The sequence below is a fragment of the Polypterus senegalus genome, chromosome 18, assembly GCF_016835505.1.
Source record: "Polypterus senegalus isolate Bchr_013 chromosome 18, ASM1683550v1, whole genome shotgun sequence".
NCBI classification, from domain to species: domain Eukaryota; kingdom Metazoa; phylum Chordata; class Cladistia; order Polypteriformes; family Polypteridae; genus Polypterus; species Polypterus senegalus.
Window position 1 is genome coordinate 45,480,618 of NC_053171.1, and position 18,707 is coordinate 45,499,324.

General features: G+C 42.5%; 1 protein-coding gene across 2 annotated transcripts in view; it reads left to right on the forward strand.

Annotated features, from left to right (window-relative positions):
• LOC120518316 (potassium voltage-gated channel subfamily H member 5) overlaps positions 1–18,707 on the forward strand; it is a 407,701-nt gene that overhangs the window by 145,823 nt on the left and 243,171 nt on the right. For both annotated transcript variants that reach the window (XM_039741054.1, XM_039741052.1), the window contains exon 7: positions 7,531–7,960. In XM_039741054.1, coding sequence (XP_039596988.1) covers positions 7,531–7,960 — 430 coding nt within the window. The remainder of the gene's footprint in view (positions 1–7,530; positions 7,961–18,707) is intronic.

Genomic DNA, 18,707 nt, shown 5'->3' on the forward strand with positions numbered 1-18,707 from the left:
TTTGCCACAGGTTTGGCATCTGCATGTTTGGAAGGGAAAGCTTCCACCCATCGGAGAACACATCAACAATTACTTAACAGTATCGGTACCCTTTGATGGTGTTAATTCAATGAAGTCCATTTGAAGGTGTTCGAATGGACCCATTAGGTTAGGTGTAATGGCGGGACTTACCTGGGTGCCCTTTCCTACATTAAACTTTTGACATAATGCACAGCACCTGCAGAACTGCTCTGCATATGTAGAGAAACCTACAGCTTCCCAATATTTTTCAACATCTTGAACCATGGCGTCTTTTCCAGCATGGTCTAGGCCATGGGCGATTTTTCCATACCTGGGAAAGAAGCTTTTGGGAGAAAGGTTTGTTAGTTTGCTTATGGGTCCAGACTCCATCAGAGAGGGACCCTTCTTTGGACCATTTTCTCTTCTCTGTGTCCGTGGCTGCATTCTGTAAAGAAATAATTTGATTATCAGTGTCCTGGTCATTTCTCTGTTGGAATAAAAGATTGGTGTGTTATTATACGCAGCCCGTTTAGCAAAATGATCAGCTAATTTGTTTCCTTTGCTGACAGGATCCTGTTTTCCTATGTGAGCTTGACATTTAACATCGCTAGCTTTGATGGTTTCGTTATGGCCTCTAAGAGGGATTCTTTTAGTTTTTGATGCTGAATGGGCTTGCCAGTACTGGTCTTGAATCCCCTGAGTTTCCATAATGCCCCATGATCATGGCAGACTCCAAAAGCATATCTAGAATCAGTATAGATAGTTACAATTTTTCCCTCTGACAACTGACAAGCTCGGGTGAGAGCTATCAACTCAGCTGCCTGCGCTTAAACTTGAAGAAATTGGTTTGCTTCCAGCAGGTGGTCACCTTTGACCACTGCATAGCTGGTTGAAGGTGTTCCATTTTCCAATCATAAAGAACATCCATCCACAAAAATTATCTCTCCTGTTCCTAAGGGTGTTTCCTGTAGGTCTGGTCTAGGTTTTATAACCTTAGTTATTTTATCATGACAGTTGTGGGGTTCCCCTTGATTTTCAGTTGGAAGCAATGTAGCTGGATTTAAGGTGGAGCACCTTTCTATGGTAACGTTTGACAATGTACAGAGTATATTTTGGTAGTGTATTTCCCTAGCAGTAGTGAGATGTGAGGTTTTAGCCTGTACTAAAATGGAGTGTACGGCGTGAGGCACTTTTACCACTAGGGGGCTCATGAGCACTATATCTGTACTGGCTAGCACGGCCTCTGTTGTGGCTGCTACAGCTCTGAGACAGGTTGGATGTCCCACAGCCACTGGATCCAATTTTTCAAAAATAGGCTAAGCCTTTGTTTTTCTCCATGGAGTTGTGTAAAAATGCATTCATATATCCCCTTTTCGTCCACAAACAGAGTGAATGGACGAGATAGTCAACAGTCCCAACGCATGCAAACAGTAGGGCACTTTTTTTTTAAGTCACATAGAGCCTTCCCAGCTTGATCATTCCATGCCACCTGACCAGAAAGGGGGAGATCAGGGGTGACCGCTAAAGTTTGCAAAAGCTGTGCTCTTTCATTGAAGTTTAAAATCCATTGCCGGCAGTATCCTATAATGCCTAATACAGACACAACCTGTTGCTTTGTAACATGTCTTGGTCTAGGAAGATTTTGAATGGTGTTTATACGGTCGCTAGAGAGAGAGAGCTCTCGTTTCACAAGAAATGTCATGACCTGAATATTTCACGGTTGTTTGAATTAACTGCAGTTTTGTTTTAGAAACTTTGTGGCCATTTTCTGCTAAATAATAACAATTGCTGAGTATCCTGTGCACAATCTGCTTCCGTAGTACTACACAACATTCCACATACTGTATCAATACACTGTCTTTATCTAGCCTTTTAAATTTTGAGCAAGAGCTTATCCAATACACAAGGGCTACAATATATCCCTGAGGCATAACGGTCCATGTCCAACGGCGGGTTTTGGAAAGTAAAAGCAAACCAGAATTGAGAGTCGGGTGCAAAGGAATACAAAATAAGCGTTAGCAAAGTCAATAACGGAGAAATAACAGGCGGACGAGGGTATCGTAGAAAGAATAGTGGAAGGATTAGTAACAATAGGTGCCCTAGGAAAAACTGCAGAATTTACGTGTCGAAGATCTTAAACAAAAACGCCATGAACCGTCAGCCTTTTAAACAGGTAAAACGGGGGAGTTGACTGGAGAGTATTTAACTTGAATGACTGCTCCACATTTCACGAGATCGGAATGTACGGCGGAGATGCCAGCCTCTGCTGCTGGAGACAGAGGATACTGGGAGCGATGGGGGAAGGATGATTTTTGGGTAAATCACCAGTGGCTCACAGTGTGCTATCCTTCCATAATCATTTTTCCCCTGGGACCAAAGTGTATCGGGAAGTGAGGAAAGCCAAGTGGGAGGCGGTTTGCAATGAAAAAGCAGAAAGGGAAGGACGGCACAATGCACGATGTACTAAAAAATCATTTTGAAGCACAAACTTTAGTTATCAAATGATCTGAGGTATCAAAGATACCCGAAGCAACATGTAGCCAGTCCGTCCTATTGAGACATTGTTCCACCCAATCCCCAATTTCAACTCAGTGAACGGTGCTATAATTGGCTAAAGAAAAACATGGGGAACCGAACCTCCGAAATAGAAAATGTTTTGGGAATATGTGAAGTGCACTGACAGCAGCAGCTGTGTGTGCATGAGAAAAAAAATGCAAGGGATATGGAGGGTCTCTGGGCTAGTACCTGAAAGAGAAAAGATTCTAACCAAGGTGTGTCCACTTCAGAAGGGAAGTACTGGGCAGTGCAGTGGAGGGTGTTGGGGACTTGCAAGTGGGGAAAAGAATATAAGAGTGTAGGGTTTTAAGGAGAATGGTGTGTGAGGAGATGTTCAGGGTCCAGGCTGCAAAAGAGGGCTTAGTGTGGGGGGAGGTTTGGCACAGGAATTTAGGAATAGAATAGTGAAACCCTCGTTTGGTTAGAGAAATAGAGAGGGAGAGCGTAGTCATCATCCCTTCCTAAACAGATTAACAGGGCAGAGCTGATTTAATAAAAACGGTGCATCAAAGTGGAACCACTGAAATGGAGCTGAACTCGAAGAGTTTTAGACACCAGTAAAAAATGTGGTTGTCCAGAAGTAGTAAGTACAGTCAGTGTATCGTTCGAGGCAGATTAGAAAAGCAGTTTCAGTGCCATTCAGCAAAGTCAATAAAGGATCTGTGTCCGCATGGCAAGTGAGCAAAGGCAACTGAAAAGAGTGGCTGGGGGTCCCTGTGAAAGGAATATCCTCAGGTTCAGGTAAGGAAGGTGGAGGGAAGAAGCTGATGTGGGCAATTGCTGCAGAAGTGTCCCATCGTAACAGGCAAGATGTGTAGGTGCTTGATCTGAGGGGAGAGGAGGCTGAGCAGACGAAGAATTCGGATTAGGGAGTAAAAATCCACGACCTCTCCCCCGGCTTTGCCCCTGTTCTCGGAAAAATCCATGTCTTTCACGTCCTCGCCCCCTGCCTGAGGCAGCTCCACCTGCATAATAATTCATTTGTGCCGCGATTAACTTGGTCTGAGTGTCTGACTCTTTTTGTTTAGTCTGTCGTTCAGCATGCTCCGCGTGTCTTTTAACTTCATCAAAAGTGGCACTTTCTCATCCAAATACAGGACGTGCGTACTTTATTTTGAATATCACTTCTGACTCCTGACAGAAAAGGAGGAACTCCTGCTTTGTTACGGTCGTCTGGGCTGTCTAAGCCAGAATGGTTTGTCAACAAGTCCTGAATTTATTTTGCATATGCTTTTTATTCCTTTTCCTTCTATATTCATATTACTTCCAGCACACCAGTTAAACTAACAGGAATCCCCCGATCTACTCACCGTGACTCCATCCACCTGCATGGAAATGCCCGTCAAGTCGTGCCTCGTATCGGTTAGGAGGAGGTCAGGGACTCCCCACGCAGGAAACGCCCAAGGCAGGCCAATCCTACATTTACCGAAGCTGGACCCGATCCGGCCGAAATCGGCTCCACCACGGTCCTCTGGACGATCCTGCACGAGGAGCCGTATGCCGTCTCCAGCCCCATGTTGGGCGCCAAAACTGTGAACGAAATCTCAGACCTGACAGCAGGTGTAGTTATAAAGCAGCTTTATTTTCAGAGTCACGGTGAGAAGAGTTTCAGAAAAGCAGACAATCAAATATACATGACAGCGTCAGGGCTCTTCTGAACCCCGTCTGTTGGGTGGGGTCCAGTTTTATACCCCTAGAATGCGTAATTTAATAACATTATAAAATGTAACAGTCAACACATTTATTATACACAAACCTTTAGCCCCTTCAACGCCCCGTGTGCAACTTGATTTCTTGGCTCCTTTTGTTATGGCGTTCAGATGTAAGCTAAGGGAAAACGTGATAAGGCAGACTCATGTGTGGAATGCTCAGACCTTGAGTCCTTTGCACAAACATTTTTCTGTTTGCTAAAACAAAGCATGCTATTACATGGTTTTGTAAAGCTTACTTCTCAGACATGAATTAGTATAAGGGAACGAAGAGAACATTCGTCTTCCACATCACTAACCAGCTAATGATACATTACTACCATCGTAGTGATCTGCTGGGGGTGTCCCCCTCAGCCTACTAACCCTGTGGGAAAGAAAGTGGCAATCTCTCCACACTGGATGCCCTGTATCCATTGTATTACTTTAATCAGTCAAGATGTACAAAGTATACAAATTTAAAAGCAAAGCAGTATTTTTTTAAGAATAGAATAGTAACAAATGAAATAAATGATAGAAAATACTGAATAACAACATCTGAGTTATGATTTGGAATCTTTAATTATTTTTGGGTTCGATGTCTCCCTCATTTCGGGGTATTTTTAAAGTCCTGAGCTAGTTTCTGATGTTTATTTTAAATTTTTATCATGATGTAAATAGTTGTTTCATTTTTGCACTATTTTGCAAGCTGTTTTAATTTCTTAGCAGTTGCCACTATTTTGAACAGTTGCCATTAGGAGAGTTGCCTGTGTTTTTACAGGGTGTGTCCTCTGAGGTAATGGTAACTGATGGCTTAAAAGGTCAGCTATAAGTTAATGTTATCATCCGAGCTGTGGACTGAAAACCCTTTTTCTAAACTTCCATTGGCTAATTTCTTATTTTGTTTTGTTACTCTGGTTTTGACCGTTTGCTGCAAATTTTTGACTATGAATTTTTTTCTTGTTTTTGACTTGTTGGTTTTCTTTCTTTGATTTCCTGGTTTTGACCTTTTTCTATCCTTACACTCTTCTCCCAGTCTTCTATCATCACCTCATCATCTTGCTGACACAACAGTCTCTGTGTATAATGCCCTAAATAATACTTTTCATGAAGACAAAAAAAACTGAAGATAAGCAGCAAAGGAAACATCAAAATTGAGGGTTGTCATAAACATGTTAGTAATAAGTTAAATTACTGAGGGAAATTATGTTACTTAAATTGCACAGCATTTGTGTTCCCCTGGCTCTTAATGCATAAATGTCTCTACTAATGACCTACTGATAGCAGCTGACTCTGGGCTGTTGACCATACTTGTGCTCCTTGATCTGAGCTCTGCCTTCGATACAATTCTACATGATATTCTCCTTGAGAGATTAAAGTGGATTGGTATTATTGGCACTCCACATGCCTGATTTAAATCTTGTCTCTCAGATTGTACACAGTTTCCATCCATTATCCAACCTGCTGAATCCGAACACAGGGTCACGGGGGTCTGCTGGAGCCAATCCCAGCCAACACAAGGCACAAGGCAGGGAACAATCCCAGGCAGGGTGCCAACCCACCACAGGACACACACAAACACACCCACACACCAAGGCCAATTTAGAATTGCCAATCCACCTAACCTGCATGTCTTTGGGTTGTGGGAGGAAACCCACGCAGACACGGGGAGAACATGCAAACTCCACGCAGGGAGGACCCAGGAAGCGAACCCGGGTCTCCTAACTGCGAGGCAGCAGCGCTACCACTGCGCCACCGTGCTGTCTGCACAGTTTGTACAACTAAAACAATTTCAGATCACAAGTTTACCCAGTTGTTAGTGGTGTTCCCCGGGGCTCTGTCTTGGGGCATGTTGTATTCATTATTTATCTCATGCCTCTTGGTCATATCTTTAGGAAATCTGATTTTCATTTTCACTGTTATGCTGACAATACCCAACCCTATTTATCTACTAAGCCTGATTCCACTCTTCCGTCATCTTCCCTCTTTGACTGTTTGCAGGAAGTTAAATCCTGACTGTCTACAAATTTTCTTAAATTAAATAGTGATAAAACAAAGGTTCTTCTGGTAGGAACTATATCTTCTTTGGACAAATTTAATAATATCTTGGTGACTATTGATAATTCTCTAATTTCCTCTTCCTTCCAGGTTAAGAGCTTAGGTGTCATTTTTTGATATCACCTTAAAATTTGAGATACATATTAATAATATTACTCTGTCCGCATATGTCTATCTGTGAAATATCCAAGCGTTTATGCCCATCTCTTTCAGCTAACAACACTGCTATTCTTGTGCATGCCCTAGTTACATCTTGTATTGATTATTGTACTTCTATCCTTTCTAGTCTTCCTCATAAATCCCTTTACAAATTTCAGCTGGTTCAGAATGATGTTGCTCATATTATTACCAGAACCCCTTCAATTGAACACATTACTCCTGTCCTTCTGCAGCTTCACTGGCTCCTAGTTAAATATAACTCCACACAAGTGACCAGATGGTATCTGAACCCGGTGAGAGTGCAGACCACTGATCCAAACAAGCAGAAAGAATATCATTTATTTAGAGTATTGGGGTCAATGAGATCTTGACTGTCTACCTTTCATCTCTTTTTAGAATATGTATTGATGCAGTACATGGTCATGGGAGGTTGGACCCTACACCAGCAGTATTCAGTGAATCAGTCCACAATAGGCAACAGTTACCCACACATCCACAACTGGATAATCTAGCCTCTGCTGTCAACCTAACCTGATTATATTTAAGATATTGGAGAAGACTAACATGAATGAGCCCAGATTTTTATTATTTTAATTAATGTGCCATATGGTGTTGAGGTCATTGAGGTCTTGAGCCCGTTCTATCCATAAATCCACTCTCAGATGGTCTTCGGTGTGATACATGGCCAAGGAGAGCCAAACTGTGCCCAAACAGCAAAGCAGAAACCACCCACAGAGATCTAAACCCAGGCCTTGCCAAGTTAACATATCACATATCAGTTTTGTTCTCAGTATTCTGCATTTAGGATGTTGTAATCATTGACGCCTTCAGTGCTTCCCTCTTATTAAAATGTAAATAGAAACTGGATATCTGTAAAATTGATATCCTCAACTATTTCATGGAACGTGTTTCACAGGGAGGCCTGTCAAGGTTGGATGGAAATGCAAGTTCCTTTCCAAATGCCATTTAAGCACCAGAGTTTTTTATTCAATGGCCAGCTCCCTCTGTGCTTGTGTCATTTACAATTTTGTCATGTTTGATCACTCTTACATCTCTTCTTTTCTCTTTGCAGGGTATAAGCAGCCTCTTCAGCTCTTTAAAAGTTATTCGGCTGTTACGACTTGGACGAGTCGCCAGGAAGCTGGATCACTACCTGGAATATGGAGCGGCTGTACTGGTTCTACTGGTTTGTGTGTTTGGATTGGTAGCTCACTGGCTGGCCTGCATTTGGTACAGCATTGGAGACTATGAGGTGATAGATGAACTGACCAACACAATCAAAACAGACAGCTGGTTATACCAGCTGGCAATGAGCATCGGCTCCCCATACCGGTACAATGTCAGCGGCTCAGGGCAGTGGGAAGGTGGACCCAGCAAAGACTCTCTGTACATATCTTCTCTCTACTTCACTATGACAAGCCTTACCACTATTGGATTTGGGAACATTGCACCGACCACAGATGGGGAAAAAATATTCTCAGTGGCTATGATGATGGTGGGATGTAAGTAGAAATGCTAATGCACGTTCTCCTCTATGAATCTAATTTGATATTAGTATTTTGGTAAATTATGCAACCTTATCTGCTTAACATGAGAAATGTGTTTATATGTGGGATAAATTTATGTATTTGTGAGATCCTTAAAATGCCACAAGCCTGGTCTAGTGGTAAAGAGTGGCTGAAGAAAATGTGAAATGTCATGCACAGATTATGTCCTTAATCATATATTGCTATTCACCTGGTTTGCAATGACAATTGGTTTATGACAGTTTAGTTGTCATTTCTACCCAACCTTCAATTTCAGTAAGAAATCAACATATTAATGCCACACCACTTAGGATATTTTAATGTCATAAAGTTCAGGTTTCATGTAAATGGAGCAGAAAGCTGCATTATGGCCTTATTGAAGAATGTTAGTCCTAATACTATCCACCAATCCATTCTTGGAATCAGTTTTCATCCTTCCTGGGTTGTTGAGAACCAACATCTGTCCGGGCCTAATATATCCAGGTCATCACCCATGTAGACAATTACCAATTGTGAGTTAACTAACATCTGGTTGGTGTTTGGGAGAACAATGGAGTACATGGGAAAAATAAGAGAACATGCAAACTGGGCACAAACAGTAACCCAAGGAGGAATCAAACCTGAGTGCCTGATAATCTGTCTGTTGACCATTAGTCATATCTCTTGTATTTTTATATATTCAGTATATATATTGTGAACAACAGGGGCTTGTACAGCCACTCTAATCTGACATAGACAGAAGTGCCATACACAACACACTGTTTTTTACAGAGGGGAGATGATTTTCTTGCTCCCCAGAGCACAGCACAGTATAATGTGCCACAATACAAATCTCAGTCCATTACTTCTCTTCCTCTCTCATTTAATCCTTCCACCTCCACTCCCTCTCTGGTAAGGTTCGTCCACCTCCTCCCGACTCTGGCTCCTCGAATGGAGTGAGGCGATTCCTTTTATTCAGCTCCTGGGAGAGCTCCAGGTGTCTCGTTAGTGTTACCTAGAATCACTCCCATGTGTGGTGGAAGTCCATTATAGGGTTCTGCAGCTCCCCTGGAACCCAACAGGGTTATACCAAACTCCATCTCCCAGCATGCCCTGCAGGAATCCGTGGTGCCACAGCCCCCTAGTGTCTCAGGGGAGGCATTGACTCATCAAAGCTCTCTCCCCCGGTCCCTTCATTCTGTTGGGACCCATCACACTACCTCTCCCTCAGCTGAGCCTTGTGTGGCGAAGCATTCTGTCCTTCAAGGGCTGCTTTCCAAGATGGGGAGTTGACATTGTCTGGACCACAGTTCCGTCCTGCAATGAAAAGATAAGAAAGTGACGGAGAGGCACTCTGCCAACGCTGATTCCAGGTGTCCATTGCCACCCTAGTAGGACAGCGCCTCCACCCGTGGCCCCCACGATGGCACTCCTAGCACTGTTGCTCCCCTTCGCATTCCTGGGCTAAATTCTGATGTTTATTTTTAATTTTTATCATGATTTAATAGTTGTTTCATTTTTGCACTATTTTGGAAGCTGTTTTAATTTCTTAGCAGTTGCCACTATTTTGAACAGTTGCCATTAGGACAGTTGACTGTGTTTTTACAGGGTGTGTCCTCTGAGGTTGTGACCTAATGGTAATGATAGGTTAAAAGGTCAGCTATAAGTTAATGTCATCATCCGAGCTGTGGATTGAAAACCCTTTATCCAAACTTCCATTGGCTAATTTCTTATTTTGTTTTGTTACTCTGGTTTTGACTGTTTGCCACAAATGTTTGACTATGAAATTTGTTATTCTTTTTGACTTATTGATTTACCGGCTTTGATCTCCCTGCAGAGATGGAAGCCTCATGCCCAACTGAGGTCGGGTTATCTCTCTGACCCCGCAGAGAACGGCCTTCCAACACACGCGAGCACACGGGCTGATGTGCTGCACTGTTCGGAGACCTGGCTCTTCCTTTTACTCTGGGGTGCCGCGACAGCCTGGATCTCTCTATGGCACACAGAGAGACCCTGTATTGTCTGCACACCTTTAGATTTGTGTGTAGCCACCAATGATTTGGTTGGTCTCTGAAGGTTCCGAATGCCAGCACGAACATGCCGCTCCGGCTCCCCCTTGCCCAGTGCCAAGCGGTCGGTCATCACACCCACACTTGCTGTTGGACTTCCGGCTACTCACCTCCCTTCAGGCATTACATCCAGGGACAATTTGCACAGAGTTCTGGTGTATTGTACGGCACAGGATACACTTACCTGTAACATTGAATAAGTCAGTGTGGAGATTCCGACCCCATGCTTCTTCAGGTATGCATCGACCACTCTCCTTGGCTCCGTGGTCGTCCTCTCCAGTCCCTCGACAAGGCTTCTTAAATAAGTGAGTGCCTGCAAGAGAGAATGTACGGGTTGGAGAAGCCCCTACAACCCCTGTACATCAAATGCATTAGCACATATTTCGGCTGGTGGAGCACTCACTCTTTGCTCCTCCTTCCCCTCTGACCAGAAGCCAGGTAACAGACCTCTCCGGCATATGCTCAATTGGATCATCTGGAGGTTTGGGGTAGCCCCTAAACAGGCCTGCCAACTTTGCTTTTTCTAATTCACTGGTGGAGCTCTGGAACATAAATCCCAACCACTTACCTTCTTCGGGGTGTACAGTTTGGCTGCTCACCACCCCCTCCCCCTTTAGAAAAGTCCTGTCCATCAGGTATGGCAGCAGGGAATTTGAAGGCCGCCTTCTACTTTGGTCCTCCCCTGGATCCTTGAGGTAGGTCCGGCAGCTCTCTCTGGTGAACAATTAGGCTAGATCACCTTCGCTTGACCCTTCCGAACGTATAACATCAATGTCTTCTCCAGTAGCCCTCTTCGGCCACTGACAGGTGTCCGGGCTTTCTCCGGCTAGGGGATAAGTGCAGCAAATGTTGTAAAACAGTTGCAAGATGCCCTTTTCTTGCGTTTAGCACTTACCCCCATCTGGAACCTCCCTCTGGATGCAAGAGGGCAGCCCCCCTGGATTCTTTTTTTTTTTTGTTATTTTATTAATTTATTGTAATCATTCCATACAAATAAATCAATTTTTACAAAAAAAAAAATAGAATGAAAACAACTTAACCCCCACCCCTAAGAAAGAGAGCATGGCCAACGGAGTAAAACTTAAAGCTTGTAAACATACCTAAATTGATTTGCTTAAAAGGGCAATGGAGATGAATGGAGAAGAAAAAGAAATGCAGAAAGAATTGCTTCCTCGGTGCTTTAAGAGCTTATTCTAAAATATTATTGATTAGATCCTGCCATGTTTTGAAAAAAATCTGTATAGATCCTCTAACTGAGTATTTGATTTTTTCCAATTTCAAATAGTATAAAACATCAGTTACCCACTGACTTAAAAGAGGAAAGTTAGGATTCTTCCATTTTAGCAAAATAAGTCTGCGTGCCAATAGTGTAGTGAAGGCAATCACAGTTTGTTTGTCCTTCTCCACTTTAAGCCCATCTGGAAGAACCCCAAACACAGCTGTTAATGCCTTAGGAGGGATTGTGACACCAACGCTGTTTGAAAGGCAATTAAACATTTTGGTCCAAAATGATGTTAATTTGGTGCAGGCCCAAAATATGTGACCCAGTGAAGCAGGGACTTGATTGCAGCGTTCGCAGGTTGGATCTTGACCTGGGAACATTTTGGACAGTTTTAAGCGAGACAGATGTGCTCGATATATAATTTTGAGTTGAATGATTGTATGCTTTGCGCATATGGAGCTCGAGTGAAGTCTCTGCATTGCTACCTTCCACTCCTTTTCTGATATATTGATTAAGAGATCTTTTTCCCATTGTCCTCTTGGATCTTTGAAAGGGAGGGACTGTAAAATAATTTTATATATTGCAGAGATGGTGTCTAAGTCCTTGAAATTGAGCGATATTTTTTACCAGCCTGGAGGAGGGTGCAAGATGAGGAAAATTGGGCAGATTCTGTTTAACAAAGCTCCTAATTTGAAGAGAGTGAAAGAAGCCCCCCTGGATTCCATCAGGGCCACGGAGCTGGGAAGCTGAACCCTTTGGGGGCTGTGGCTTCCGCCAGGGGGTGCCTGGATGATTCCAGAGTCCTGGAGGACAGCACCTCCACCACACCTGGAACTGCTGCCAGAACTTGATCAAGGAGCACCTGGAACACTTCCAGGTGCGGTATTAAAGAGGCCGCCTTACTCCACTTGGGGAGCCTGAGTTGGGTGGAAGAGGACTGAGCTTGCGAAAGAGGAGTGTAGGCGGCTAAAGAGGAAAGAGGACAGAACTGAGTCTTGTGATTTGTGGTGGTATAGTGTGTGTGCAACTGTTCTAATAAACAGTGTGTGTTTTTGGGACATCTGGAGTCCGTGTCTGTCTGTTGCCGAACGGATCTTTCACAATATACATATTGTGAGACATGCCCAAACACCATCAGATAGACACTGCATCTTTATTAAAAGCACGTTTATTTTCTGTTCCATCATACAGTCCCGCACAACACATTGTGCATCTCACACCAATCACCGGTCCTCCGGACATCTCTTTCTCCCTCTCTGTCCTTGGACCGCCTTTCCTCTCTTTATGGGAGCCTTGTCCCGCTCCCACTCCCGACTCTAGCTCCCAGACTGTAGGAAGGCAGGCACTTTTATTCTCACCCAGATGTGCTCCAGGTGCTCCCTCTGACGACACTTCCTGGTGTGGTGGAAGAGCACTCGGAACCACTCCGGGCGTCCCTGGAGGGATCCTCCTCCATCTTCCCGGGTGTGGTGGAAGTAAATTAGTCCCGGGCCCTCTGAGACTCAGGGCACCCCCTGGCAGTAGCCACGTGTCCCAATAGGCATGAGCCTCCTTGTTCTTCTCCTGTGGTCTTCCTCTGATCCAGGGCGGTTGCTCCCTCGTTGCCCGGAGGACGTACATGCCACCTCCCGGTCCTTCCAGGCGTCCTGGCCAGGTCGCAGCCTCAGTGACTCGCCACTATATATATATATATATATATATATATATATATATATATATATATATATATATATACACTCACCTAAAGGATTATTAGGAACACCATACTAATACAGTGTTTGACCCCGTTTCGCCTAGAGAACTGCCTTAATTCTACGTGGCATTGATTCAACAAGGTGCTGAAAGCATTCTTTAGAAATGTTGGCCCATATTGATAGGATAGCATCTTGCAGTTGATGGAGATTTGTGGGATGCACATCCAGGGCACGAAGCTCCCCTTCCACCACATCCCAAAGGTGCTCTATTAGGTTGAGATCTGGTGACTGTGGGGGCCATTTTAGTACAGTGAACTCATTGTCATTTTCAAGAAACCAATTTGAAATGATTCGAACTTTGTCACATGGTGCATTATCCTGCTGGAAGTAGCCATCAGAGGATGGGTACATGGTGGTCATGAAGGGATGGACATGGTCAGAAACAATGCTCAGGTAGCCCGTGGCATTTAAACGATGCCAATTGGCACTAAGGAGCCTAAAATGTGCCAAGAAAACATCCCCCACACCATTACACCACCACCACCAGCCTGCACAGTGGTAACAAGGCATGATGGCTCCATGTTCTCATTCTGTTTACGCCAAATTCTGACTCTACCATTTGAATGTCTCAACAGAAATCGAGACTCATCAGACCACGCAACATTTTTTCAGTCTTCAACTGTCCAATTTTGGTGAGCTTGTGCAAATTGTAGCCTCTTTTTCCTATTTGTAGTGGAGATGAGTGGTACCCGGTGGGGTCTTCTGCTGTTGTAGCTCATCCGCCTCAAGGTTTTGCGTGTTGTGGCTTCACAAATTCTTTGCTGCATACCTCGGTTGTAACGAGTGGTTATTTCAGTCAAAGTTGCTCTTCTATCAGCTTGAATCAGTCAGCCCATTCTCCTCTGACCTCTAGCATCAACAAGGCATTTTCAGCCCACAGGACTGCCGCATACTGGATGTTTTTCCCTTTTCACACCATTCTTTTTAAACCCTAGAAATGGTTGTGCGTGAAAATCCCAGTAACTGAGCAGATTGTGAAATACTCAGACCGGCCTGTCTGGCACCAACAGCCATGCCACGCTCAAAATTGCTTAAATCACCTTTCTTTCCCATTCTGACATTCAGTTTGGAGTTCAGGAGATTGTCTTGACCAGGACCACACACCTAAATGCATTGAAGCAACTGCCATGTGATTGGTTGATTAGATAATTGCATTAATGAGAAATTGAACAGGTGTCCCTAATAATCCTTTAGGTGAGTGTATATATATATATATATATATATAGAGAGAGAGAGAGAGAGTGAGTGAGTGAGTGAGTGAGTGAGTGAGTGAGTGAGTGAGAGAGAGAGAGAGAGAGAGAGAGAGAGGTCGCCTTTTGGTTTTGGAAATAAAGTGCTTGTTTTTTCTATGTATTTAGAGCAAATTTATCTGCACAATCTGTTTTTTCAAACTGAGTAATTTTCCTTGGCTCTTGAATTTCCTTTTTACTAATTTAGCCATATGTCATGGGAGACAATCTCTGATGAACTTACCGTATGTCTACAAGAATCAGCATTGCATTAACTAGAAGTTATGAAGGAAAGATTCATGAAAATAATTCTGAAAGATCAATGTCGAGTAACCTCACATTCAGTAGTTCACTCGTGCAGGGCCATCTTAACAGTATCATGGGCACCTGGGCAAAGTAGTGTGCTGGAGCCCCTGTTTTGATAGCAAAACAGAAATATACATTGCCATCAGAAACATAGTAGGCCACTATGCTCTTGGGGCCCTGCACTCATGATTACCTATAAGATACGAATATCATTTCTAAGGAACATAATGTGATAACTGAAGAGTAAGAGTGGTTAAAAACTCACTTTGGGACAGAAATAACTATGCTGAGTGCTGCTGTCTGGCTTTTAAAGGTTGGACTGTTATTGGAGTCAAGGTTGAGCTCACCATGAACTTAGCAGGAACATGATTGCCTGTTCAATGTCTTAAGCTTCTCTGACTAGTAAGTAAGTTACTGTAAGATTGGTGACAATGAAGAGATGATGACCTAAGTAGAAAGATCTATTCTGTTGCATGCATTATTAATTATTTTCATGTTTGGAGTCTACTCTATGTATCCTGCATTGGAATGAACTCTGGACACATTACTTATTCTCATATGAGACCAAATTTAATTACCTGACACGGTAACCTGAAATACCTGGAGAACATGAAAACTCCACTAGACTGAACTTGTAACTGAAACTCAGGATGCTGCAGGTGTTAACCACTGAGCCACGATGCTGTTTTATTTTCTTTATTCTTTTTAAAAAAATTAATAGATTAGTCAGGCTGCCAAACCATCATAAAGGCGTTAAGCAAAGCTGTTTCTTTGTTTCTTGTTTTAATATTTTTGATAACAGAACCATATTTCAACTCATTCACCGCCTTTCTGTCTGAAGGGTTTGCATGTTTTATGTTCTGTTAAACAGGCACAGAAGAACAACTTGTTCATTGTCATTCATCCATAATTTGGCAAAGAAAATTTAAACAATAATGTTGACAAGTAGTAACACGGGCCTAAAGACAAGATGTCACAACTTCAGCACTTACAAATGGAGAAACAGAAAATTTAACAGAGCAATGGTTTCTTTTAAAGTGCGAAACTGGTGTCTAATAAAAAACAAAAAAACAACTGTATTGGAAGAGGGAGCTTCTTGACCTCAGAATGTGCTATAAAAGCCTTGACTGATCATTTGGGTCTAAGCCAGGATGACATTAAGGCTTCAGTAAGCACGTAAGAGTGCTGGGTGAGACGTGATGGCCGTTGCTCACTGCTACAGTGACCCTGAACGACTTGGCTGCATGTGGAAGCCTCAGAATTAAAGTGGGTTTGTGATTCCTTGTTTGTTATCTCCTTGTACGTGTATATTGAGATATAATAATTAACATAATGCGGCTGTTTTGGTGAGACAAGTGTAGGCCAGACTGTAAAGTGATTGTAGCCTAAAGACCCACGACAAGAGGTAGGTCATGAATAAGCAACACCTGGTAGCAGGTGGAGATAAAGTGATTATTATTATTTTATATGCGGACAAGATGATCCACTGTGGCAACCCCTAACGGGAGCAGCTGAAAGAAGAAGAAGAAGATTTTATATGAAGACATTTATTTAAAAACCGGCTAAATCCAAGTTCAGGGTTGGATGTCTAGGCTACTGGTGCCAAACCCTACTCAGATGGGAACACACAGGGCACACTGACATCCATACCCTTACTGGACCATTTTAAGGATTCCAGTACAATTTTTAAGGAGATGGGAGGATGAAAGGAACACCAAGAGAAAACTGAGGTAGACAATAGATGCATGTGAATATAATCCATACAGACTGGGCATTGGATCTGACCTCTAGGCTGTAGAGATGTGCTGTTCCTTTCTTAGTTATATGTATTTTCTGTGAGCTTATTACATATTAATGCAGCCACGTACTAGAGGGGAGCTGGGCTTCATGGTGGAGAATTCAATTGATAAGTGTCCTTTCTAAAACTTGCATAACAGGACAACTCCATCTGTAATCTCAAAACATGCAAAAAGAATGTATTATTTACTAAAATATTATTAATACTTCCAGAATACTCAGCGTTGAAGATCACAAGGAAAGATGTCACTCACATCATACTCTGCATTTGCATTGAATACAGGACTCTTGACCAATGAATGAGGAGGAGAGACGGGTCTTCAATTCAAAATATTATGGGAGTGCAACTTTCCTGTTTATATTGAGTTTTCCAGAATTAAGTTTTAAACATTATTAGCAACAAATACACACAATTCACACATTTTGATCATACAAATGGATAACAGACATGTAGGTTATTTGTCAGAATTTTTTTGTTTATTTTTTTTATGGATGTTTTTCACTTTGTTTGCCATTTGACAGAACTGGTTACCAATCTATTTCATTACATCATAAACTGTTTTCTCTTGTTCTGCATGAAAAGATAAGATTAAAAATTTTACGAGGCTACCACTACAGACATCCATCCATCATCCAACCCTGCAGGAGCCAATCCCAGCCAACACAGGACACAAGGCAGGAAACAAACCCTGGGCAGGGTGCCAGCCCATCGCAGGGCACAAACACCAAGCACACACTAGGGACAATTTAGAATCGCCAATGCACCTAACCTGACTGTGGGAGGAAACCCACACAAAGACTGGGAGAACATGCAAACTCCACGCAGGGAGGACCCGGGAAGCGAACCCGGGTCTCCTAACTGCGAGGCAGCAGCACTACCACTGTGCCACTGTGCCCGCCACCACTACAAATAGCATGGGGTAAATAACAAAATAAAAAATATAATTATTGGGTGGAGTATTCCTTAAAGTGGCATTAAAGCGACCTGTGCCACGACCACCTAATCAAAGCACCATGATGTTCCTACATTGATGGATTAAAAGCCGGACGTCTACATGACCATCATCATCATCAAGTCCTTCCATGAAAACCCTAAATACAAAGAAGACCGTTTCATTTATATTAGGCAGAATGCCCAGAGGGGACCGGGCAGTCCCATGGCCTGGAACCCCTGCAGATTTTATTTTTTTCCCTCCAGCCGTGTGGAGTTACTTTTTATTTTTTCTGTCCTCCCTGGCCATCAGACCTTACTCTTATTCTATGTTAATTAGTGTTGTCTTATTTTAATTCTTACTTTGTCTTTTTTTTCTCTTTTCTTCATCATGTAAAGCACTTTGAGCTACATTATTTGTATGAAAATGTGCTATATAAATAAATGTTGTTGTTGTCATATTAGATATACAGAGCCTAATTCTGTGATTGATATTTTATAATTATTATTGGTCCACTCACACACATCTATGCTTACTCACGCAGTGTGCAGTCAACCTAATCATCATAATTCTTATTCCTTAATCATATTTTTCCCTTATTTGTTATTTTTACAATATTATTAATTATAATTTTAAACAGCTTGTCATTTTGGTCACTTCCTTTTGCTGCCATTAGGTTGCTGTTGGCATGGCGCCTTCAGTGTCCACAGAGCACAGTTCTGTCTAGAAGTTGCATAGCTTATATCACCTGCGTGACAGTATAAAGATCAATATGTCCAACCCTTATTTATTACTGAGTTTTGTGGATTCCTATAAAAAAACCCTTGCGCTACTGTATTTGTTTTGTTATCCACTAAGATCTCTTGGTTCCTGACTTTAGCATTAATATTTCAGCTATGGTTGTTTGGGTTAAGATTTTGGGTTTAATGCACTTTCGATTTGTTTTTTGGTAACAACTCCTGGCTTGTTTTTACAAATCTTGTCCTAGCTCTCCAATTACATTTGGTGGCATTCCAATAGCATTAATCTGCATCTCTTTGGGAAGATGGAAGTAAAACTGTGATATCTGATCAACAAATGAACTCTACAAAGAGAAGGAAGGATTCAGAGAAAGTCTCCTGGAGATGTGAGGCTGTCCTGCTAACAATACATTGCATTGCATTGTTATAGAGTCAGGAAATTCATTGAGGAAGACTTTGTGATGATGTAGGTTCTACTCTATGCTCCAGTCTTACATCTGGGAGCCCTTGAACCCGTCACCGTTGGTAATGTTACCGATGAGCTCAGCAGTGAGGCACAACAATGAAGGGGATGGTGCAAAAAGTGCCAAGTGCTTTTATTTAAAACCAACAGTGTTCGAATAAATTGTGCAGTGTTTCAAAAAAGTCTTCATTAAATAAATAATCCATTAAAACAGAAGTGAAGTGGAGGTTAA